General features: G+C 38.9%; 1 protein-coding gene and 1 long non-coding RNA gene across 12 annotated transcripts in view; both read right to left on the bottom strand.

Moving 5' to 3' along the window:
• slc2a9l2 (solute carrier family 2 member 9, like 2) overlaps window positions 1–25,959 on the bottom strand; it is a 99,244-nt gene that overhangs the window by 46,886 nt on the left and 26,399 nt on the right. For all 11 annotated transcript variants that reach the window (XR_004897633.1, XM_031277660.2, XM_036002269.1 and 8 more), the window contains 3 exons: window positions 22,432–22,564; window positions 10,617–10,804; window positions 8,333–8,443 (listed from right to left, as the gene is read on the bottom strand). Coding sequence is in view for 10 of the 11 variants with exons in the window: in XM_031277660.2 (XP_031133520.1) it covers window positions 8,333–8,443; window positions 10,617–10,804; window positions 22,432–22,564 (432 nt within the window). In the remaining variant the exon portion in view is untranslated. The remainder of the gene's footprint in view (window positions 1–8,332; window positions 8,444–10,616; window positions 10,805–22,431; window positions 22,565–25,959) is intronic.
• LOC116034938 lies at window positions 11,523–12,474 on the bottom strand. Its single transcript, XR_004101245.2, has 2 exons — window positions 11,905–12,474; window positions 11,523–11,843 (listed from the first exon to the last, which is right to left on the bottom strand). It is a non-coding gene; the product is annotated as an uncharacterized LOC116034938 (long non-coding RNA).

Here is a 25,959-nt window from a genome sequence, read left to right as displayed (position 1 = left end):
TGTCAAATTGAACACAACATAGTCCATGCCCCTCGCCTGGCATCATGGCGGTACTGAAAGTCAGAAGAAAGTGGCAGAGACCTATTTGATTATGACTGTGTCAGATAAAAGCAAGTGCCTTGTAGTGGAAGATGGTAAAATATGTGGACAATTTATTAAAGGGAAAAATCCCACTAATTTGAAAGTACATTTGAGAAGCACGCACAAGGAGACTAACCTAGCTTACCTTAGCAAGGTAAAGGAGAAAGCAAAGCCCCCTTTCCCAGAAACAGAAGCTACAGGGCATGGATGTATGGGTACAGGGCCAGGCAGCATGACGGAGACAACCGTAGGACAGAGAACACTACAGGTTAGTACGCAGGAACACTAAAAGCGAGAGGAAGCGTGGGTTAATATGTGAATTGATACTGGGCTGTCTACACAACTGTGTGAGTCGATTGACTTCAAAAAGTTCACCACTTTACTTGAACCAAAGTTCAAAACACCTGTTGATGTATGTCTTCTTTAGTCTATTGGCTATTTAGTTTTTTTCCTGGAACATGTCACTTACACATTTTGCACTTACTGTGGCGTCTTGTGTAGACTGTTTACATATTCATGCTCATCATATGTACATTGTATGTACTGGTGTTATTATTGACTACATTGTGAATACCTTTTCTGACCTTTTTGAATCTTGCCCCTGACAAATAACCTATATTACAGAAAAGACTAAAACTAACACTAAAACTAAACTAAAACTAAGCATTTTCAAAAAATAAAAATTAAACTAAACTAGCAAACCCAGTTTAAAAACTAATTAAAACTAAACTAATTAATACTGAATTTGAAAACAAAAAGTCAAGACGAAATAAAAATAAAAACTAATGAAAATTGCAAAACTATAATAACCTTGTCTACGAATGGCAATGTCGGTCAGTCCCACTTTGGTCCAGACTAAAATATCTTAACAACTGCGTACTGAATAGATAGCCTTGAAATTTGATGCAGATGTTCATGTTGTCCAGACGATGAATCCTAATGACTTTGGTGATCACCAGTGTTGCCAACTCTTTTCCAATGAAAGTAGCTAGCACCAGCTCCAAAAGTCGCTAAAAGTAGCTAGATGACGTCATACGCTCATTTGCATATTTGTGACGTCATTACACAATCATTTGCATAAAGTTTAGTGGTTGTGTCAGCAAGGTAGATAGAAGAAATAGAAATCTTTAGCCAAATAATCACAAATTCAATACAGGAATTTATTTTACCTTATAATTATTATTTAGGTAGCATATCTTTGAAGTAAAAAAATAAATTTTACAAAGGGAGGGAAAAAGATAATCGATAAAGAATTCTTAAAGAAGGCTGGCTTGCCCAGGACCCCCGCACCCTGTCCCTTCTCCCCTTTCTACCTGCCTGCGCACTGTGCGCAGTGCTGCTGCACATGAAGAGAGCGGGGATGGGCTGCTCCTCTGTTCCGCAGTGAGTCACAGCACAGAAGAGAGAGGAGACTGTTTTGGCGGCGACAGGAGAGAAATACCTTGCGTGCCCGCTGGACAATACTGATTTATCGCTAGTCGCTTTTTTGAAAAAAAATTCGCTGAGGGGGTCTGAAAAGTCGCTAAATCTAGCGACAAAGTCGCTAAGTTGGCAACACTGGTGATCACTTAACTTTTCATCTAGAGGTCAAAAATCCAATTTTCACATTACTTTGGTTTGTGACCAAATACCTGCAAAACACGTTAAACTAAGATGGTAAACATTATACCTGCTAGGCATCCACATGTTAGCATTGTCAATCTGAACAAGGTTTACATGCTGACATTAGCATTTAACGTTTGCATGCTGATATTAGCATTTAACCCAAAGCACAGCTATGCCTAAGTACAGCCTCAAATGTCTTTAATGTCCCCAAGGGGCAATTTGGTTCACAACAGATAGCCAACACATACACATTTGCACAAAAACACATAAAAACATGAGATACTAGATTGATAAGAGCATAAATACACATATACACTATACGCAAATAAATGAAAAAAACAATGTGCTGTGACATGGTCAGGGATGGCAGATGACCTATAGTTTGTTGAGAAACCCAACAGCTGATGGTACAAATGATTTCAGATATCTGTTGAACCTGGCACATTTCCGAAAGGTATAACTCCTTCCTGATGGTAGGAGGCAAAACTCAGAGTGTAGTGGGTGAGTGATGTTAGCCAGAACGGCCGTTGCTCTCTGCGTGGCTCTGGCCTCATACACATACCCAATGTTACAATCTATTGAAGAGATTGTGCATTTTCCCAGCTTTCCATATCATACTGCGTGCGTCATATGGTAACATGACATGACAGTCCAAGACACAGAAATAAAAACTAATTTGAAAGCAAATATTTGTTGAAAGAAGAGGTAGCATAAATACATTTATTTGCTTAACCTTTCAAACCCCCAGTGAATTCTACAGAAAGCTGGTGGTGGAGAATACTCTATACATAATGCATCATATGGTGATATTTACTCACAATACTGCATGTGGCTCATCAATAATTTCACAGGCACTTCTCACTCTCCACCCAGGTGTCTTTCTACTTTGGTCATAGATGGTGGAGGCCCGACTCATTCACGGCCTGACTCAAGCCCAGACTGAGCCCCAAGCCAAGCCCTCGCCACAGCAGCAGGCCCTCAGAGCAAAAAGCATTCATGACACTGCCCTCAAACTCACCTAACCAGTAGGATTTCACAAAGTTGTGGAATAATGGCACTGGTATATGTATGGTATGTATACCTACACGGAGGAGCTTCTGAATAAAAACAGGTTGGAAAAGATAATTTGTTTTTCCATGTGAATGTTTGTGTGGTGTAGGAGAGGTGCTGGGTTTCCTCACGATAAGAAAACAGGATCAAGATCATCTTGTCCAGTGTGTGTGTGTGTGTGTGTGTGTGTGTGTGTGTGTGTGTGTGTGTGTGTGTGTGTGTGTGTGTGTGTATGTGTGTGCGTGTGTGTGTGCGTGTGTGTGTGTGTTGTGTCTGTGTGTATCTCAGTACATTCCACTGGTCCCTGAAGGCATAGGACGTTTCTCTCCAGCCACACACAGACAGAAGCACACACACACAGCAACCACCTGCCAAAAAGGTCTCTAAAGGTATAAGAGGCTATAAATAACACTATGAACTACTGAAACTGTAATAAATGAACGCACTCGCACAATAATAAACACAACTCTGTGCAGACTAGCATAAACACACTGACATTGATGCTTTGATTGTTTTCACACTGGTGACAATCAATGCACAAATTACCTTGTAGGACAAAGATTAAAGAAGAATACTAATATGTTTGCTTCTTAGATTGTGCCAACCATCTATGTAGGCTGCTTTACATTATCCCTGCTTATGTCAGCAGTCCAAGATAATAGGGCTTGTGTTCCTGCCTGCACAGAAAGTCATTGGCAGATAATCGTATTTGTAAAGCATTGACAAACAAATTCCACAGGCAGAATTAGTCAGGCTAGAAAATCCATCACAATGAACATGAAGCATTAGCTTAGTTTTGTTAGTGGGACTATTACTATTCTTTCATTACCTTGTTATCATAAGGTCAGTTTTTGTATTTCGTGATAATTTTTTCCTGTTTAGACTTTAACTAGCCAAAGGGCTACGGAGTGTGACGACACGGCTGAATGTGCTTGATTTAATGTGGGGTGGCACACACTCCACAGTTCTTGTGTGTTAGCCAGCCTTATAGTGACAAGTGTGCCGCAGTGAAAGGGTGATGGCCCAGTAGGGCACTAGAAAAGGGGGCAGGAGGTGAGTGGATAGCATTTTGCATTAAAGGTGCACTATGAGTTCCTGCATGGTTTCAGCGCAATTTCATTTTTGTCTCAAATCGTAGGCATCTCTCCCTGATCCGCTAGCTGCCTGCCCCCTGAATACACTGTGAAAAAGCCCGGTTTCGGGAGACAACACAGGGGTCATAAACGTCAAACAAACACTAGGGGCACAGGCTGTGCACCAAAATACAACAAACCATGTTTCAGCCAATCAACGACAAGATGGTTGGGGGAGGGGGTGGGGGTTAATGCATCTTTTTCACTGAAATTAAGGCTGCTGCTCTAAAAGCACCCCCTCCCCCAACCATCTTGTCGGTGATTGACCATGCAGGAACTCATAGTGCACCTTTAAGTAATCGTACATTGTAACAGTTTTTTTCTTTTTTCTTAATGTGTTTCACAATGATGCTATAATAGCTGTGTTGCGATCCAACTATAGTGAGCAGCGAAAGAGAATTTAAAATAGAATAGATAAGTTAAACAGAGCTTAATAAAAGCAGAATAAACAAGTCTTTGGTTGATGCTTAATGGTGCATTCAGATTTAATGAGATGCAAAATTCAAAGGCAGCATAAATGCATAAAAGGCCAATGAAAAGACAAAGAAACCCAAAAGGACATGAATTGATAAAAATGTCACACCAGGCAGGCGCGAATGGTGGGGAAGATGTTCAACTTGTTAACATCTAAACACCAAGAAAATTTAAATTATTAAAATGATCTTGAGTTGTATGACAGCACTCCATTAATGCACAGAGATGGGAGCACAAAGGAGAGGGAACATTGGTGCTATCTTGCGAATTAATCCACGTTTCCACCAGTTTTGAGCGGAACCATTTTAATCAAGGCTGTGTCATCAATGGAGGAAGTAAACAGTAGTAGCAAGATGTCGGATTGCATGATTGCTTTTTTTTATTACAGATATTTGTTTTCATTCCAAAAAAAACAAGCATGGACTAACTAACTCTGCACTCTCTATTTTTCTGACAATGTGTCACTTGACTTCTCCTTCCTTTCTTTCCAACTTGTAGGTCAAGGAAAACCTGCCATTTGTTTGTTCCAGCTGGGAATCAACTTTTGATATTCTGTTTAATGTTGCCTTCTGTGATCATGGTGCAAAGCGACAGACCTCGATCATTGACTTGTGTTAAATAAAAGATGTGCACTTCTAGCCTTCTTTGAAATGCAAGAAGAGAGCAAATCCTCATCATGAATTACATCAAAATGATGCCGTCTTATTTGTTTTACTTGTGATACAGTCACTGCTTATACTACTCTCAAATAAAATGACAATAATAATATGTCACTTTAACATTTTCATTTTCACGCAAAATCCATAAACGAGAGCCCTCTTCTTCTGGTATCTTTAGATAGGTTTCTATAGAATAATACCAGGTTAAATGGTGTCTTCGCGGTGCACTTGATGCCCAAAACTCATTAATACCAAATTACAGAATGCAAAAATAATTGCATTATTTTAAAACAAATAATCTTTCCTTGGATTTTGCAGGTGACCTACCCCTCCATACACCAAGCTTTCTTCCTTTTTTAGATCATTTTTGGGGCTTTTTTAATTTTTGCTGCAGACGGACAGGACAAGAATGTTTCTCTTTCCTTTCTGAATATTGTAAATATGTTTAGGCCTATGTCAGAAATATTAGTTTGTGTGTTGCCAGGTTTGTGTGGTGTAAAGGATTTAATAATAGAATAAGGTTAGAGCTACAGCTAAATACAGGATGTGGTGTTTTAAATAGCGTATATCCCAGGATTTAGGGATTAAATCTCACCTTTGAAATGTTTGCCATCTAAATGAAAAAAAAGTCTTTTTTTAAAGCCAGGTGACTTTGATTTGAAAAAGCATAAATATTTGAAGCCCCTGAAACCACGAATCAAATTAATCTTTGTCACCAGATGTCATGAACATGAGACTCATACAAATGGTATCTCTTCAATGGCAATTAAATATTAAAACAGCTCTGTAAAACTCTTGAGGTTTCTCTCAAAGAGAAAGCTGTCAAATATTCTGCTTTTTTCCCAAAGGAAATTCTGTCTGTTTACTTTTTTTTTCCCTGACAGTGGCTGAAAGCTTGTACAGTTTATGGTTATAGCATCTTGTTCAATATATATAAAAAAAAATTGACTATCACCATGAACAACAAAAAAGCAAAAATCTATTTATTAATTCGATAATATAATTAGATCTGTCTATTTCCTTAATTAAAATTCAGTTTTACAACTGATGGATATGTGAATTTAACAGAGCCTTATATCATCTTTCAGCTCAATGTTTTGGTTTTACAGTATGACCTGCACCTTTACACATTGTGTATTTTTAAAGTATATTCTTCAAAATGCAAGAAAGGTTTCTGAAAAATCGTATGTCTGTGGTCAAAAACGGTCATCGGTCATAACGAAATCAACCAGCTTTTAAAGCTATCCTGCGTAGTTTCTGTCGCCCCCGTGAGGAATTCTAAGTAATGACAACAACACTGTCAGCGTGTCCACATGACCCAAGCCTTCCGTGATTGCGCACGCACACCCACCTCTCCTCCACACAGTTGCTAGTAGCCATGGAGGACACAAAGGATTAAAAACACCTGAGGACTCTTTAGAAGAGGTCATTATCTTCACACAAGCTTCTGCGCGGGAATGTCACCGGACGACACAATCTTCTGAACATAGCCATACTGAGAAATACAGAGAGAGTTGTGTGGAGCTGAAAGTCTTAATTAGCTTTGTAGCAAATCATTTGGCAATGGCTTGGATGTAACAGACGTTCATTAATATCAAAAAGTTACGCACTAAAGATTTAAGGTAGTTATTGTGTGAGGGGATAGCACAACACAGCCTGCACAGTTCTACCTCACTCAGTGTAGTCTGAATCAATAGCACACTGCCATCAGTAGGTCAGTATTCCTTTTCTCTCCTGTGGAAACCTTGTGTCAAAGCAGTTTGTTGCTTGGGAACAGAAGATGTGATGGAAATAGGACAACACTGAATCGGGACTCGTCTCTTGGGTATGTGATGCTGCTACATGTCAGAACAGTGGTCAGTGGACAGAAATCATCACATAATGCTCTGGAGTGGAATGCTACATTCTCTGCCTAACAAGCTGCCAACAGAGACTCTCCCAATTGATAACTCTACTGAGCTGTTGAGTGCTCTCTGCTCCATCATTTAGCGACAGATCCGCTGCCAGAGCGGGAATGTACTCCTGCTGACAGCAGTGCCTTTTCAACCGAGCTGAGGATGTTTGAGCAGCTTTGCAGTTCGCGAGGTTCCTTCACAACAACCAAGCATTACAGAGCTTTGGTCATTGGTGCATTAGAATTACGAGTGGAAAACTGCGAAGAGGAGATAAGTTTGGTCTCAGATTAGCAAAACTTCTCTAAAAAAAACAGCAAAAAGGTCTTTCTATGTACATTATTTCCTGTAGGAGACGTATTTCAATGTCAACTACTGCCTATTTATGTATTTACTGATTATTTGTATGTTTTTATATAATAATTATATGGTGAAGAGACATACTGCTTTCTCTTTTTCTGCAAATCTTTGCATTTTCACATGTCCCATTTTGGAGAAACTAATCAACAAACTGACAGTAAAACAAATCTTTAGTGCAGAAGTGAACTGCCAGTAGTGCAAATATACATTCCTGCACTGTGGAGTTCTGTGGACAGCTTTCTTAAAGTGCCCATATTATGAAAAAATCACTTTTTCTGGGATTTAGGGTGTTATGTTGTGTCTCTGGTGCTTCCACACACATACAAACTTTGAAAAAAATCCACCCATGCTGTTTAGAGTGAGATACGGTTTCTGAATGTGTCCTGCCTTCAGTCTCTAGGTGAGCTGTTCAAAATCGGCACGGCTTGTGACGTCACAAGCCGAAACGAGCAGGCTAACCGCAACCATTAGCTCGTAGCGTTAGCATGCTAACGCTAATGCTAACGCTAGCATGCTACCTCGTTCTCAGTAGCAAAGCACTGCTACAACACACACAAGTTCACCATAATCTACAAAAGAACTACTTACATGTGCACCCTCATTTAGAAGTCTCCCAGCTAATCCTGACTTGTAACTGACCGAAGTCAGCCTTTCTTTTACTGTCTATGGAGCTAGCTAGCTGACATGATCTACATCTGAGCTACTGGGCATGTGCAGTGCAATCAAAGATAGTACAGAAGAAGAAGAAAAGAGGTCTCACTCTGTAGCTAAAACAGAGACCAGCTGAAAAGAGGATCTGCAGCAGTGAGAGAGAGCGGTGCAGTACAACAAAAAGATGGTGTTTTTTGAAAATTAAACCATGTAAACCTATTCTGGTACAACCTTAAAATACAATTATGAACCTGAAAATGAGCATAATATGGCTGCTTTAACATCAAGATTGTAAGAGACATTTCCTTAAAGGTTTCTTTGTGCTGTCTTTTTAATCAACTGTGCATAATGACAAACTGGACACATACATACATAGTAAAGTCCTTTTCAATTAATAGTTTGATTGATTTAAAGTAACAATACTCACCGAGATGATGGCAGCCAAAGTCTCTATGGCCCCAGTGCTCAGTGTGATGTAGGGGATAATGTTTTCGGCAAAGCCTGCTTCCCGAAGTATCCCATTGGTGTAGTACCAGATCTATGAAAAAATAATGTATTTATTAAGGAATTTGATGATGATGAGCTGATATTGTGACAGAATATTTCTTAGCTGTCAACCTCAGAATCAGTTTCACTGCAGTCCAATACAGCTCTGTAACATCACTCAGTCACTGTCAGACTATAATATGTACTGTCATTCGACAGGTCTGATGGGGATAGCAAATTCAAATAAGACCTCCAGATTGACCTAAATTAAATTCCTGTCTTCTTGAAATGAAAATATATGTAAATCAAATCATGTTCATATCTGTGATAAACCAGGTGAGCTTTGTTATTTGAAAAACTCCATCAACCTATCAAATGTGAAAATTGAACACAAATATTATTCTTTATGATATTCATCCTGGAGATGTATTTGGGGACACGATAATTATTAATAACAATTTGTTTGCATTTCATACAGCCTACAATATGTCGGTCAGTGTGTTTGCCCACTTTAATTTTAGGAATTTTAGTTTTAATATGACCAGTTTGGATGGCATCCGTCTTGCTAGTAGAGCCTTAGACACATCGAAGTTAAAAACCACCCCTGTTTTTCAATAGAACAGGAGCTCACTTGTCTTCTGATGGATTTAAATACAAAACATTTTTTTAAAGGATACAGTATTAACTTTTAAAAATGTACTTTTTTGCCAATCACTGAGATGTTTTTACCTTATTCCTGATGGAGATGGAATGTACATAATTTAAGTCCGTTTTTCTCTCAGTTCACTGTTGTCATTCTCTTTATCAAGTACCGGATGGCAGCAATAAGCAGCAACTTTTCATGGCATCTATATGGAAATTGCATTGGAAATCCAATTTCCTGCTACATGTGATCCACTGACAAGCAGGCACTTTGTCACTGATAAGACGGTGATAGGACTGCATACCCAAGTGTTTCTGCAGTTAACAGTCAGTTCTGTAATTCTCTGTCCAGCATTCCTGCACAGTTTTTTTTTTTTAAACTGAATGAGAGAGTTAGAAATGCTTTTGCGTATACTTAAATCTACTGTTACTAGAGCTGTAATCTGGCTTTAAAAGTTAGGCCCGACAAGGCCCGAGCCCGACAAAGTACATTTTGATTGACAGCTTTTTAAAAGCCCTAACCCGTTTACAGCCCAACATTATTCAAATGTGCGCACGCACACAGCTCTTTTGCCTTTTGTCAAGAATGAGTCATATATACATTTTTTAACATAATTTATTCATGACTAACGTAGGCTATAGGCCACTTGGAAGTTTGAACAAAGAAATAAAATAAGTCCTCCAGAGGCCAGCCTCTGTTTCACCTCCTCAGCATCCATTTTCACGCTAATCACACACCATCTGCAACAACTGGCACCACCACACCAGGACTTAGGGACTGAGCACCTCTGAGTGTCAAACTGTATGCAATGTAAGCACTCCCTTACCATCCATGCTACCTCATTGTCTTATGTATGCATTGGAGATTGTGGGTATGTGGTTTTTTATGTTTTTAAATTCTATTTTATTTATTTGCAAAGCACCAAGAGGAATTCCATCCAATTTCATTGTGTCCTGTACAATGACAATAAAGAATTCTATTCTAATCGAAACGCATCACCTGACCGCTCATTTACCGCTCAACCTGGAGCGCAAGCCCGAGCCCGTGTAAAATGATAGAAATTAAGACCGAACCCAACCGAACCCGTCGGGTCCCGTCGGTTTCGGGTAAAGATCTTCAGCTCTAACTGTTACTCCATTGTAATGCACCAGGGAGTTAGCATTCACATGTCAACCTAAGACTATGCAGCAAGCGGGAGTTGTTTCTCAGCTTAATAAAAGCCTTGTGAAGCAGTAAAGGGATGTTTGATTCGACAAAAACTACAGCTCCAATGTGAGGGTAAACCAGGCTAAGCATTAAAGCTACACTCATTAATATTGTTATATTACTTCATGCAAAGGGTGTTGAAAGAAGGTATATCTATAATCCCATTGTACCACAAATTTGCATTATTGATTATTTTTATAAAATGTGTTTCATATTTAAAATTTGTATAATTATATAAATACCAAAGAAATTGCTGATTTTTGAACTAGAAAAGAAACAGTAACAATGTGTCCTAAACATCTTATATATAAGATAGTGTAAAGAACAGGATTCCACTGACAATCTGAGAAAAAGTGAAATAAGAAGTTCATCTCACAGCATTGAGGCCACAGAGCTGATAGCAGGCCATGGTTATGATGATGGTAATGAGCTGCCAGCGAACACCTGGGCTCCTCAGCAGCTGTAACACAGAGGCGGTGTGCAGGTTCTCCTGAGCCCGAGCCTCCGCATGAACCTCCTCCAGCTCCTGGGACACATCTTTCTTTCCCAAAAACCTCTGAAAGGCTGACACACACATACACACAGTGTTAAAAATATCCATAAATAAAAACAACCATCAAGCCGAGATCAAAGAAGTTGAGGATTTATTCCACAGCAAATGAAGACATCCTCATAAATGGATCAAATTGTTAAAAACTGGACACTCAGACTAAACTAAAATCTGTTTTCTGTAGCTTTATCAAGTAAGCTGTGTTCAACTCCTGTATGTTTGTGATGTCTAATCTGAATTCTAACCATGAATTATGCCACTTTATTTGACTCTTTTGGCCTTCATAAAGTGAGTATTATGGATAATGCAGTCTTGCAGTCTCCAGGTTGTATGTGATCGATGTGGATATTAAAAGTAGAGTCTTTGACTACTCAAGGTGGAGAATTTTTGTGGAAAAACAGAATCAGCAAACTAATTTATTTCGGTTCATGGCTTTATTTATTTATATGCTTTTATGTTTTTATTATTTAAATGAATCTATCAAAAGTTCTGTGTGAGTTAATCACGAGGGGCACTAATGACCAATGTTTTGAGTCGGTCCCAGTTATGTTTATATTGTGATTTTTTTTTAAAGATTTTTAGAAATAAAGAATTGGTTTTGCAATTGTTTAATGAGGATGGAAATGCATTTGTACATTTGTTAGGCCTCAGGGATACACACAATGCATGTTGATGAGAATAATGAACATAAACTTAACTGATCTTAAAGTGATGTATGTGTGACCTATAATATAAAGATTGACATCATCAGTTGGAGCTAATTGGCTTGGGGCTGAGAGCCAGGGAAAATACTGGAAGCTGCTGAGAGATGGACTATGCATTATTGTTTAGGTCTTCTCATGGGACTTGTTGACAATAATAAAAATATAGAATAACGCCACGCTTACCGTTTACAGTAAATTAAAACACAAATGCCTCCACATTTTCCCTTTCAGACCCTCTAAGTTTTTGGGCCACAACAGCGACATGGAGTGGAGCCCCATTGTCTTCCTGCATTGAAAATAAAATAGGATGCCTCCGTGGGTACAATGCCACTGTTACAACTGATATTGACTGCTCCAGTATCATTCTGAATTAAAGCAGGTTTCCAGAGTTTCTATCAGCAGAGAGAGACAATTGAATGTTCACTTAGATTCTCATCTGGATGATAATGTTGAGGTAAGATCTCATGGTGGGCAACTTATTCTGGTATCAGAGGATCATTTCAGCATGATGTGTTTTTTTTCTTCTTTTTTGTCCTTTCTTTCATTTCTTATGGCTGTCACAGCTCGTCGTATCAGCAGCAGTTAGTAGATGTGTTTAGCTGCTACAGAGCTCTGCGACACCGGCTACGTTGCTCCGCATGGTGCTCCGCATGGGGCTCTGTCAGGTCAGTGGTAGTTGGTGGTTCCATTCTCCGAGAAAAGGGGACTGTGAGCCGGGTACAGAGCACCGCAAGCTGCCAGTCATTTCGGCAGAGATTACGGTTAAGTTTAGGCAAGAAAAAGTGAGCGTTATGCGGCAACAAAATTTAAGTTTTAGGTACTAAAACGACTAGTTATTTAGGAAAAAGATTGTGGTTTGTATTAAAACACTCCCAAGGAACAAGCATTTCCTGGGTGAAAGTCTTTAGTTTTCCCCGGGAAGCAAACTCAGCTCCCTGGCTTGAAAGTCCTGTGCGCTAATGCCCATCCATCACCCCGACTTCCTCCCTCCGTGGCAGTCAGTGTGGCGCACATAGCAAAAAAAAAAAAAACATTACAGTGCTTATCTATTCATAGCTTTTCGAACATGTGGTTCATGAGTACAGGCTGAAAATAGATATAGGCTATATTCAGACAACTATAAAACAAAAACACTTCTAGCTATGATGTGTAAAAACGAGTTTCAATTAATTTGTACAATTGTACCAGGTAACATAGGTGAGTCCTGCTTTCTCTGCACTCGCACACTGTTGAGGAATTATGTTACAGTATGTGATTTATGTCACTCTTTAGCATTGGTTATTTCCTTCCTATAGATGCAGAACGTACATTCCTAATACTTTGGGACAATGATTAAAAAAACGGAATATCAAATAGTGGGACATTCAGTTACAGCACACTTGTAAGTTTCAATCTTGAGGTGGGTTTCTACTATATTTAATTATGAGGTATTTTCTGAGATATATAGTATCAAAATCCTGCCTAGTTTTGTCATCAGCCTGTACCCACCTTGAATCCCCATAACACCAAGGGATTCACCTTTACAGGAGAAAGAATTAAAGTGAGGTAAGAGGATTCTTCCCTCGTCCAGTCCATCACGTTCATGTAGCACACATTTCAACATCCTTCATCTGTCCAAGCTGCTTGGACAGATGAAAAAAATGATTGCCAGAAACCTGGTTAGCTCTGTACACACAAATATAAAATGTGTGTGTATTTCTGTTTTGCTTCCCTGCCTTTTAAAGGAAAGGAGAAAATATATACGCCAAAAAATCCCCCTTTAACGTCTGTATAGAAAACACCGGGCATAGCAGCTGCTCAACTGCGGAGCTGTAAGATGACGTAGTATTAAGAGCGACAACATTAGCGAGTAGTATTTGTCGGTACACGATCCGTTCTGCCTGCACGATCCGTTCTGCACATGCGCAAGATAATACTGTTTTACGTATCCATACGACCTGCACGATCTGTTCCACGCTAGCCTATGGCTAGCCTCCACCGGGAAGCTAACGTTAGTTTAGCTAACAGCTAATTCGGCTAACCGCTAGCTGACAGCTAGATTCAGTCTAAAATAACGTTAACTCAAACGTAATGGGAAAAGCAGGCTACAGCTAAATTAAGACTTCACAGTAATAACAATAAAGACAAGTATTGAGTGATTGTATTTTAAATGAGCACAAGTAAAGTAGAACTGACGTAACAGCTGTTATATATGTCAACGTTTATTTTCAAGTTTTATTTTGAGGGTCTTTTAAAGTTATTACATGCTGTCTCAGCTAGCAGTTAGCCGAATTAGCTGTTAGCTAAACTAACGTTAGCTTGGCTGTCGACCGGAAGCGTGGAACAGATCGTGCAGTGTCGTAAATCCTTGTACAACCGCGCATGCGCGAACATTTTGCGCATGTGCAGAACGGATCGTGCAGGCAGAACGGATCGTGTACCGACAGTATTAAAGACCCATGATCCTTTTCTAAACCTAACCGTCCCGTTCTTGTGCCGCATGTCATTTAAACAAGGTATTTGGTCGAGACTCTTGGCATCACTTTTCGATACTCTGGGTCGGGACGGGACATTCGGCACAAGAACGGGACAGTTAGGGTTAGGAAAAGATTGTGGGTGGGTTTACATTTCACATACATTTCAGTGTCACCCGAGACAAGAACGGGGACACGAACCCCGGTCTCTTGGATAAAAGTCCTGTGTTGTTTGACCCATCCACCACCCCAACCAACCTCTTTGTGCGGATTTTCAGTCTTTCATACTGCTCGCTACCGTTGTCGCTCTTAATACTAAGGCCGGCCACACACCGGCTGCGTCGCGTGAGCGTGGCGTTTCTGTTGCGTGTCAGCTGTGTGGATTTTTCAATGTCTTTTCACACCAGAAACGTGTCTGATGCGACGCTGCTGCTACTAGCCTTGTCTCTACCCATGTATGTTTCCCATTGATTTACTGCACTCGAGCAGTATACTTTATGTTACATAAATATATTAGGGCTGTCAATCAATTAAAAATTTGTATCTAATTAATTACATACTCTGTGATTAATTAATCGAAATTAATCGCATACATAATTAACGGTGCCTGAACCGATACTTTTTAAGAAAGTAAAAAAAGAAAAGAAAAAAAAGGGTACTAAACAACAGTTGGCAACATTAAAGAAAGGCTTGTTTATTGCTAAGGCCATATGGTCAAAATTAAATGATTTAATAATAATGTATAACAATAACAATAACTTATTTTACTAGTAAATTGCTGTTGAACGACAAAAACAACAACCAGATAGGAAAAGGACATTTACAATAACTTCAAATGCACCAAGAGGCTGTAGTTTACCAGTTTCATTGAACGCACCGTCTGTGTTGTTTTTCCAACGGCAGCTGCAGATTGTTACATACGGGTGTTGAATCCTCTACAGCAAAACACAGTCAAACTTTACACCGTTTAGCGTTAGCTGTCAGCATTTTAACCGTGTTTAATCCAGCTACTAGCTAGAGGTAGGCTAATGTTAGCTGCTGTTGAGTATAGTGTTAACTAGCGTCACATGCAGCGGTGTTTGTGTTTGCTGTAATGTCTGTTTCAGAGCATCAGAGAGAAGCGCAGACATATCAGTGGCACCAGATTTTCGTCTGTATGCAAACGTCAATATGGAATGGATTAATCTGTTTTTTTTAACGCGTTATTTTTTCTCAGATTAATTAATCGAAATTAACGCGTTATTTTGACAGCCCTAAAATATATACTGATTTGATTACAGCAAAGACAACGTCGGCAGTATTGACGGCAAAATAGGCTACAGAATATTTCGTTCTGTATAGGGCTTGGGCGTCGTGACGTCACTACTTGGTGTGGCCGCCATGTTGATTGCCTCCTTTACCGCTACTCGGACTACTGCGCACTGTTTATAGACGTAACGTCCCTCTCAGTCGTGTGTCTTAAGTGAAGATTGAACATTGAAAATAAGGGAAATTTCCCGGGTTTCTCACCCAAAATACGGGAAAATTTCAACATTCAACATTCATCTTTCTGTTGCTATCCCTCTGCTGACAGCAAAAATTTGTACTACAAAACTGCTGCATTAACTAAGCGAGTTGTGTGAAGCTAGATCTAATGTGACTTTGCTTACAAATTGGCGTGAAATCGTGCTCTCACAACAACCACGCTGTTAAAAAGGCCAACATCACGCTAAGGTTGCTTTCAAGTAAGCAAAACGATGCTTTGAAAACATCTGTTTCGCTGGAAGGGCAAGGGGTAGCAACAGGACAACAGTACAGAGACTGACAGGTCCGATGGAAGGGCTAACATTAATGTTATGAGAGTATTCAAATACGGGATATTTTACAGGAAAATACTAAAATGGGAAGACAGCGGGAAAAGAGCTCAAACACGTGAGAAACCCGGAAAAAACAGGAGGGTTGACAGCTACTAACTACACTTTTGAAACACATAGTTAAAAGTATTACATGTGTGAATGGTTGTTAACACTAACGGTTACTAAACTAGCAGGAGCGCAGCCAATTTTGTCCACATACCGGTCCCTGGCTTCCCTATTTAAAGTATCCCGGTAAATTCCACATCCTTTTCTGGATTTTAACATCTTTTTTTATTTATTTTTTTTCTTCACCACGTCCCAGAATGCAACGCGGCGCCCAAGCCCTATTGACAGGTGCAAATATTTAAAAATCAATAATTTTATTTATTTTTTTAAATTACATTTATATTTGCATTTATGTCAAAACCTACAGACTTTCAAACATCAACATGTCATTTATAAATATGTATTTGTGTCAAAATGACATATAAAAATCTTTTCCTATTCTATTTTGCCTGGAAACGCTTCCAACACACTTGCGTGTCGCGTGAAAAATAGGCGTCGGTCCTATTTCTAGCATGCACGCGTTTTCGGCACGGCTCGAGCCGTGCCTGAGACATGCGTGTCACGCAGGCAGTGTGCAAGCTCTAACCTGTTAACATGGGAGCCGAAATAAAAACGGACACGCCACGCAGCTGACACACTCACGCGACGCAGCCAGTGTGTGGCCAGCCTAAGACATTTTACAGCGCCGCCGTCGAGCAGCTGCTCTGCCCGGTGTGTTCCATAGAGATGCTAAAGGGTGGTTGAACAGACTCAAGGTTGAAATTATTTATTTTGTGAGAGCAGCTATAAACAAAGACAGATGGCAAAACAAGAGTGAGCTAAAAATAAAAGTCCTACATCAAGAGAAGTACAAGCACCATCCTTGAATTCCAAACACTTTTAGCATTAATAAGCAAAAACAATGTGGCTGAAGACTTCCAGTTATAAAATCAAGCCTCACAGTATTATGAACTTGTTGTGGCGTCTGATAAGCCTTTAAACTCATAGATCTGTTACTCAAACCCGACTTTGTGGATCCTATTTTTATGTCTTGCTGGTACCTGAAGCACCCCCAGCAGTACCATCAATTTCAACATGGCTAATTTCTACAACAGAGGTAGCCAACCTCCTATGCATGGTAGGATCTTCTCCCACATAACATACTTTCTTTCAAGCTGGTCACAAGCAAAACACTTGACTGAAATAGCTATCGCCCCTGCCACAAAAGAACAATTGATTTAATTGTAATAGTTTTAAACATTTTGCAGGTGCTTGCCTCAGGCAACAAGGGCAACTACCAGAGAGGTCTGTGTTGTACAATACCGATGTAGAAGTCTTCTCAGTCAGAGCCACCCACTACTGGAATAATCTCCCTATTAATTCCCTAACCTCTAAACATACATTTAAGAGATGGCTTAAAGCAAACCAAACTTGCAATTATGAGTTATCATACTACCTAAAACCTGGCACTGCCTTTATTTCATTGCATATATCTGCTACTTTTGTAATGCATTTATGTATTTTATTATTTTGTATTGTATTGTATTGTATTGTAAAGTGTTGTACTGTAGTATTTACCATTAGGCCAATGGTAATAACCCGCGAAAGGACAACAGATGAAAAATAGCTCATTACCTAACTCTGGTACATTTACACTGAGGTGGAAACTGAAATGTTGAATAATGTGCATTAAAGTGATTTTTGTCATTAATTTAATTTGGTGTGTGCTGTGCCAACATTTCCTCTAAAGGGGACACATGTGGTGTAATCATCATGTATTGTTCTTAACATCTTATTATGTTTCTATGAGATGTTATTAATACCTTATTATATTCCAATGAATGAGAAAGGCATAATGTCTCACATGCTGTATAGTAGGGTACAGCAGTGGTGACAATTTCATCAATTATGTTCAAATGTCATAAAATCAATCATTAAATGTTTCCCCCTTTTTTAATGTTGTTTTATTATTACCAAGCAAGTCTATTTCATATGTATGACTGTATTTTGGATGCTTTTGTAGCATTTTTTTTTGTATTGCAAGAAAGTTACAGTACATACATAAGAAGTCAGGTAACCCCAACCATTTGATTTATATTTTAAAAGTATTAATACAGCAGAATAAAATGAATTGTTCAAATGCATTCATAGTTTTCTCATGGGTTTTATGTATTTTATAAAATAACAAACAGGATGGTCGACATTACAAAGAACACAATCGACCAAATCTTTAGAGACTGCCCATCTATAATGAATACACATAGTAGCAGTTTAAGCTACTACGCCTCTGCCCCATGCTGTTCCTTCTCATGGTCTGTCAAACCTTCCCTGTTTAGTTTTTCTGGTCCTTCAATATCTGCTTATGGAAGCTACAGTATGTTTACACTTTAGCTACTAAAATAATTTGGTTTAGGAAAGATTGTGGAGATGGCATGGAGATGGTTAAGGAAGATAAGCAGATTCCCATCTGCTTTGCTGAATAAAAGCTATTTGTTGTGCTGAATGGGAGTGGGAGGTTATTTTATATTTTTTCTAAATAATGGAATATTAAAGAAACATGAATTAATGTGTTTTACTTTTACTTTTACTGACCTGACTTTTAAATCTCACATACAGTACAGTAGCACACAAACTGAAAACATCTGTAGCACACGAGGACATTAAGCAAAGATACTGTGTGAAGTGAATTTGAGTCAAAAATAAACCGTAACTCAGTTAAAGGAGAATTCCGATCGACCGGAATTCTTCTTTAAATCTTAAAGCTATAGTTCATAGTTTCTGTCACCTCCATGAGGATTTCTAAGTAATGACAACAAAACTGTTGGCGCGTCTACATGATACAAGCCTTCCATGATCACGCACAGCCCCCCCCCCCCTCCACGCAGTTGCTAGTATCCAAGGAGGACATGGATGATTAAAAAAACATGGACTCTTCAGAAGAGTTATTATCTTTACTCGAGTTTCTGCTCGCGAAAGTTGCCGGACAACACAGTCTTCTGAACATAGCCATACTGAGAAGTAGAGAGAGAGTTGTGTGGAGCTGATTGTCTTATTTAGCTTTGTAGCAACTCATTTGGCAATGGCTTGATTGTAACGGACGTTCATTAATATCAAAAAGTTACGCACTAAAGCTTTAACATAGAGATGAGTCAAAATGACTCCTAACACCTGTGTGGTTTAGAGTAAGTTACACAGGTGTTAGGAGTTATTTTGACTCATGTCTGTTATACTGTAATGCTGCAAAGCATATAACACTAAACTGTAATTTAAACTTCTGTAGCACTAAATGCATTGCAACATTTTGACAAATGCAATATCATTATCAAAAGAAATGAAATAGCATTTCTTTTTACTGTTGTCTTACATTTATAATGTAATATAAATATATGAGGTGGCTATATCTGAGGCTGAGGACTGAGCCTGTAATTTTATGTTTTACATAGGGCTGTCAGCATTAAGGGCAGAGCATAACGCGTTCATTTTTTTTTTAATCGCATTAATCGCATGCCACCATTTATTAATTTATTTTACACTTCACTCGGCTTCGCGTCGTGCCTAACAGGCTACTATTTTCACCCTTTGCTGCACCTTTACTTATCATCAAGCTGCCATACTTCCTCATAACATCCTGCTGCTGCAGGCTGCAGGCATGATGGAGAAAGACAGCAGCAACACAATTCTGAATGGCGCTTTTTATTTTCCAAAACTCCTGGACAGCTCAGTAGACAAGTCGAAAGCCACATGTACATTGTGTAAAGCTGAATTAAAATATCACGAAGCAGGTCAAGCTTGAACTACCACCTACGAGCTAATTAACGTGACTCAGGTTGATATAGTGGGCTCATGCAAAGCACTATTTTGGAGAGTGCTACTCGCCAACCTGTTGATGAAACCAAATCCCAAAAAATTACTACAGCTCTTGCGAAATGGGTGGCAACTAACTGCAGACCTGTCAGCATCGTAGAAGACTTGGGTCTTAAAGACGTACTACGGTTGGCATGTTCTGACCCATCTTATATTATTATTATTATTATATTTTTATTATTATTATATTACCGGTGATTACTGGCTTTCAGTGAGTAATCAAAATTATTTAGAAGTTACTACACTTCACTATACTACTGCACTATATTGACTCTGGTAAGGATAGGGATTTTTAGTTTTTCAGTTAGGTAGGCTACTTGGAGGAATTGTGCAATAATGACAGATTCACACAATTTTCTTTTGTTTACAGTAAATAAATAATAAACAAATACAAACCTTAAAGTCAAGTTTATAAAGCAACTTTCCTTACATTCATTTGATTCCCAATCAATATACACTGGTAAGAATTGCTTTCCATTGTTAATATGTACTTAAAAACTGTTCTGAAATGCAAAATAATAGAATTTTAATCATGTGATAAAACATGTGATTAATCGCGATTAACTATAGAAATTCAACGATTAATCGCAATTAAAAAAATGAATCATTTGACAGCCCTAGTTCAAACCAAACTTCAGAGCAGCCATTTATAATGTATGGACATAGACATCAAAGAGTTCAAGCCAACCCAGAGACAAAACAGATCTCATATCTGACGTCACATTTTTCTACATGCATCATTAACACATGCAGTTTAAGCTACTACACCTCTGCCCCATGCTGTTCCTTCTCATGTTCTGTCAAACCTGTTTAGTTTTTCTGGTCCTTCAATATCTGCTTATGGAAGCTACAGTATGTTTACACTTTAGCTACTAAAATAATTTGGTTTAGGAACAATTGTGGAGATGGCACATGAAATATGGTTAAGGAAGATAAGCAGATTACCATCTGCTTTGCTGAATAAAATATATTTATTGTGCTGAATAGGAGTGGGAGATTATTTTATATTTTTTTCTAAATAATGGAATATTACAGAAACATGAATTAATGTGTAACTTTTACTGACCTCAGACTTTTAAATCTCACATACAGTACAGTAGCACACAAACTGAAAACATCTGTAGCACACGAGGACATTAAGCAAAGATACTGTGTGAAGCAAGTCAGCTTTGCATTACGATGACGTTCAAACCAAACTTCAGAGTAGCCATTTATAATGTATGGACATAGACATCAAAGAGTTCAAACATCCACCAAAATCATATCTGATGTCACTTTTTTTTACAAGATTCATTAACACATGCTGTTTGAGCTATGCCTCTGCGCCATGCTGTTCCTTCTTGTGTCATTTTAATGTTCAACTAGATCAGATAGAGTTACGCCCATAAAGTCTTTGAATTCTAAAACTATTGGTTGGACGAGATGATGATTGGTGGAGAGTACGTACCTAAATCATTTCACATAAGCTACATGGACATTGCATTATTTTGATTGACACATTCTTGAGTTTTCAGACTTCTTTGTCTTTAAGGAGACTGTAAGAACTATAATGAGCCATAACACAAGCGTCAGTATTTTACGAGTTGGGAGTGAGAACGGGTTGGACAGGAAGCATCGTACACATGTTAAAGTGTCGTTGGTCACAGATTAGACACGACGAAACATACTTTAAATACCTGCATTTGGAAATATGCTTCACCCTCTCTCTCTGTGGTCCTGTATGGGAGTTTTAAAGTGTCTGTGACAGAGAGACTTCAGTTATTATAAATCTTTAAGTTCTGTAAAATACAGTGTTTTTAAGGTTTTATATAAAAGACCTTCTTGAAAAGGCCTTGGACTTCTTTAATTATTTATAAATAGATGTCTCTCTCATGTGTCTCAGTTTGTGTTCAGACTAAATTTGTTCAAACTGATCAGACTGACACACTTTTAAGTGGTTGTGATTTGTGCTCAGAGAAACCCAGTACAGCTGGTTGGCCCTTCAGTATCTGCTCATGGACGCTAAAGTATGGTTAAGGTATGGTTACACTAAAATAATTTGGTTTGGGAAAGATTGTGGTGATGGCATATGAAACATGGGTAAGGTATTGTTGAAGATAAGCAGATCCAATCTGCTTTGCTGAATGAAAGATCTTGCATGTGCTTAATGAGAGTGGCAGGTGATTTCATAGCACTTCTAAATGATGGATATTACAGAAATATTAACTAATGTTTGACTTTTAGTGATGATATAATGATTTTATAGGACGAGGACATGAAGCAAAGAAACTGCTTTAAAGCAATGTCCAATATGAACAGGAACAATGATTGCAATGTCCATATGGGAACCTGGCGATTGTTATTTAGACAGACTTGTACAATTGTGAACCTATTTTTTAAGAGTTTTGCACATTGAAGCTGTGTTGTAAATACTAAGCTAAAGCAATTGTGAAATACTGTAAAAGCCACAAATCTCAGCAATGGGAAAAGTAATCAATGAGTCTGTGGTTAACAGCTCTATCAATCCCTTACAGATATACTATGGTAATTTGTGCAATGGTACAGTGACACTCTTACGCTTGTAGAATGATTTTTCAAGCTCCAGAAGTGTGTGTGGATGTGATTGGTACAGACCAGAAATGTCTTAAAACATAACAAGCATTGCAATGTATTTGAAACATGAAAGCCTAGTGCGGTAGCATTCTGCAGATGTACTTGAGTGAGAGGGATGACTAATGTGTTTCTGTACTGCATACAATACCTCTTTCAGCTCCAGCCTCATCCCTCCTCTCTATCAGCAGGTAGCGAGGACTCTCAGGGAGGAAGGGCAGCACACACAGCTGCAGTATTGCCGGCAACGCCAGGAAGGAAAACAGGTAGCTCCACCTGGATTCCTGCAGTCAAAACATCCACAAACGAGCTACATCAAAGCTTCAGACATGGTACAGTATATGATATATATCATATTATACAAAAAAGTTACACAAAACTGGTGCTCCATTGAATAAGTCAATGCACATCTTATTCTCATTAAGAATTTCTGCAATCAGTAATGATTATCATTTTAATGTAAAATAACAATGTGTTACAATGCTTGTAGCAAATATGGCATAGTAAATGTTTGAATGTGAAAGCTTAGTATAAGACGATGTTTTTTAAGTTATGCATTTCTTCATTCATATGTTTCCTTGAAGTAAGAAGCAATGTCAGTGCCTGTAATAGATGGATTTTGAATTGAACTAATACCCGTTTTCTGAACAAGCACACTTCATAAATGGTTTTGTTTTGAAGGAGGAAGTTACTTTACAACAAAAAAACATTTATTGCTGGACTTGGTCGACACCAACTAGAATATTTGCTGAGACCAATGGCCAAGTCTGAGACAAGTCCGAGTGCAAATACCTACGAGTCCAAGACAAGCGCAAGACAATAGAAAAACGCCTTGAGTCCAGAACCGGACTGCTGTGTATACAAATGGTGACTTTGTAATATACCTCCCTATAATATTACAACTGAATAGATATATACTAGAATAGAAAAAAGTGTTGTGGTTTCAGTTTTGCCCACATATCTAAACAAATACAAACATACAAAATCATAATTCTTGTTAGGTAACTCTCATTATGATCGCCTCCGTAGATTCATTTACAGCATGTTTATGTTTTTAAGTGGCACCTCCCTCTTGTCTTACGAGTGATTTTGGTCAAGGGCGTTTCTGCCTTAATAGATGTGATAAACTGAAATATTGAGTTGGCTTTTTTCCACAACTATGTTATGGAGTGAATATAGCCTGCATGGATGCAGAGAAGACAAACAGCCAAACACAAGTGCATTAAGGTGCTGTTAATCATCTAGGTCGACTCAGTTCTATTTCACAGTGATTTTTTTCACAAAATGCCTGAGGCTAAATATTTATCAAAGTCTGCTAGATTCATGGAAGCTGGTAGTAAACATGGTCGATGAAGCAGCAGCAAAGAGCACTTGAGTCCTTCAAAATAACCTTGGATTTTTAAATCATCCTCCATCTTTTCAGGAAAATACAAGTTGCCACGTGTTTACTCGAGAAAAAAAAAAGTTCTATTCTAACATAAGATATCCTATTTGATACAAAGTATTCCTTGAGTGCATCAACACAAATCTGAAAGTGTAGTCATCCTCCTGGGCTTATTATGAAAATGATCTCACTTGAGCAAACGGGAGGGAGACATTTTGTTGTTATGCATAGACTGTGGAAAGAAGCTGCCCTTTGGAGAGAAAATGTCAGCTCTCAACTCATAAAAAGTCTGTTGGGGTTTCAATTACCTAACTTTTACTATATGAAAAAAATCGTATCCGACTGTAAAAGTTTAAAAAAAAGAAAATGTAATTAATTTTTCTTTAACAGCTCTGATGTATTCAGCCCAAGCTGTAAATTAACTGCAAATTCACAAGTTATGTAGTTTGCAGAACTTGTCCACCAAAAGTTAGCAGTCCAGTCAGTTAGTGTGTGTGTGTGTGTGTGTGTGTGTGTGTGTGTGTGTGTGTGTGTGTGTGTGTGTGTGTGGGGTGGATTGATTAATCTGATGGCCTGAGGATGAAAGATGTACCTCGTCCTGGAGGTCCTGCATTTAATATGTATGTATATCCTGCTAGAGGGCACACATGTGAAAAACCTGTGTCGGGGTGGTTGGAGTCTTTGATGATGCTGCAGGCTCTTTTGTGGACTCCTTGTAATCTTCAGAGCAGTCCTTATCACTCTCTGGTTCTTAGTGGTGCTGTTCCCATACCACACAGTGATGTAGCTGGACAAGATGCTCTCTATGATGCAACTGGAGAAGCTGCTGAGAATCCTGGGTGACATGCTGAATTTTTGTCTCCTTAGAAAGTACAGCCTTTGGCTCGTCTCATCCCAGCTAGAGATGAGAGTGGGCGTTTTGATTAGACCTCTCAGAGGCTGCTACACAAAGAGTTGAATTCATGTTCTACAAGATGTGGTGTGATGTCTGTGGTCTTTACGACATACATCTTATAAAAAACAAACACATTTTTACCTCTATATTATTTTCTGGTACGATATAATATAGGCTGCTGATGTTGACTGCACTCACATACTGATTATTTCTATTGACAGGCATGTTAGTTATGTCCCAAAAAATAAAAGTTGACTGGATGAAAGAAAGCCCTGCTATGACCTGGAGTGATACTCTTTTATTGTAAACTGAACAAAGCAGACAAATGGTTTAGTGCTGTATTGCACAATCCTTGCCGTGTTTCCTTTCAGTTCTCTCCTCCGTAGAATGCACGAGGCTGCAGGGTACATTGTCATCCTGTGATTGTACATAAGCAGAGAATGAAATATCTTGTTTTGTGTCGCGCTGAGAGGTACAAAACAGAGGAGAATGGGCACCTTATGAAACTCCGGCCAAAGACAGAGAATGTTTTAATGTGAACAAGTAACCTCTCAGAGAGGTAATGGAAATGTCAGGTGGCTACATATGTGATGTATCCAATTATACAAGCTAATATTATCTGTGTTGGGTTAGTCTTAATTACTTTACGCTGTTGTGCTTTCTGGACCAACTGGGTGATGTTACATGCCTAGGTGAGGGCATTACTGATGTGGATGCCCAGGAAATTAAAGCTGCTAACCCTCTCCACCTCAGATTCCAAATCATTAGCAGTTAATTACGTCTTGTCTCCTTTCTCATGTCCATTATTATCTCCTTGGTCTGGTAATCTGTGTTGAGAGAGAGGTTGTTGTTGTCACACCATGTCATCAGACTGACCACCTCTCTCCTGCATGCTGTTTCATCACCCCCAGTGATCTGACCAATGACTGTGGTGTTGTCAGCAAATTTCAGGGTAGTGTTGTCCTTGTGTGAGGCAACGCAGTCATAGGTGAATAGTGCATAGAGCATAGGGCTAAGGACATATCCTTGTGGAGTTCCAGCGTTCGTCACCACATTGTTAGAGGTTAGATTTCCAATCCTGACAGATTGCGGTCTCTCAGTAAGGAAGTCTAACAGCAAGTCACAGAGTGTGGGATTCAGGCAAAGATTGTAGGGTTTGTGGGGGAGGACTGTATTAAAGGATGAGCTGTAATCGATGAAGAACATTCTGATGTAAGCGTCTTTGTTTTCCAGGTTGGAGAGTGCTTTGTGCAGAGCTGCAGAGATAGCGTCCTGATTGGATCTGTCGGGGCAGTGTGCGTACTGTAGGGGTCCAGTGACTCAGGTGTATTATGCTGGATGTGGCCCAGAACCACTCTCTCAAAGCACTTCATTATGATTGGAGTGGAACTGGCCTGTAG

This window comes from Sander lucioperca, chromosome 6 (genome assembly GCF_008315115.2).
Source record: "Sander lucioperca isolate FBNREF2018 chromosome 6, SLUC_FBN_1.2, whole genome shotgun sequence".
NCBI lineage: Eukaryota > Metazoa > Chordata > Actinopteri > Perciformes > Percidae > Sander > Sander lucioperca.
This window is presented reverse-complemented; position numbering and strand designations above follow the sequence as displayed.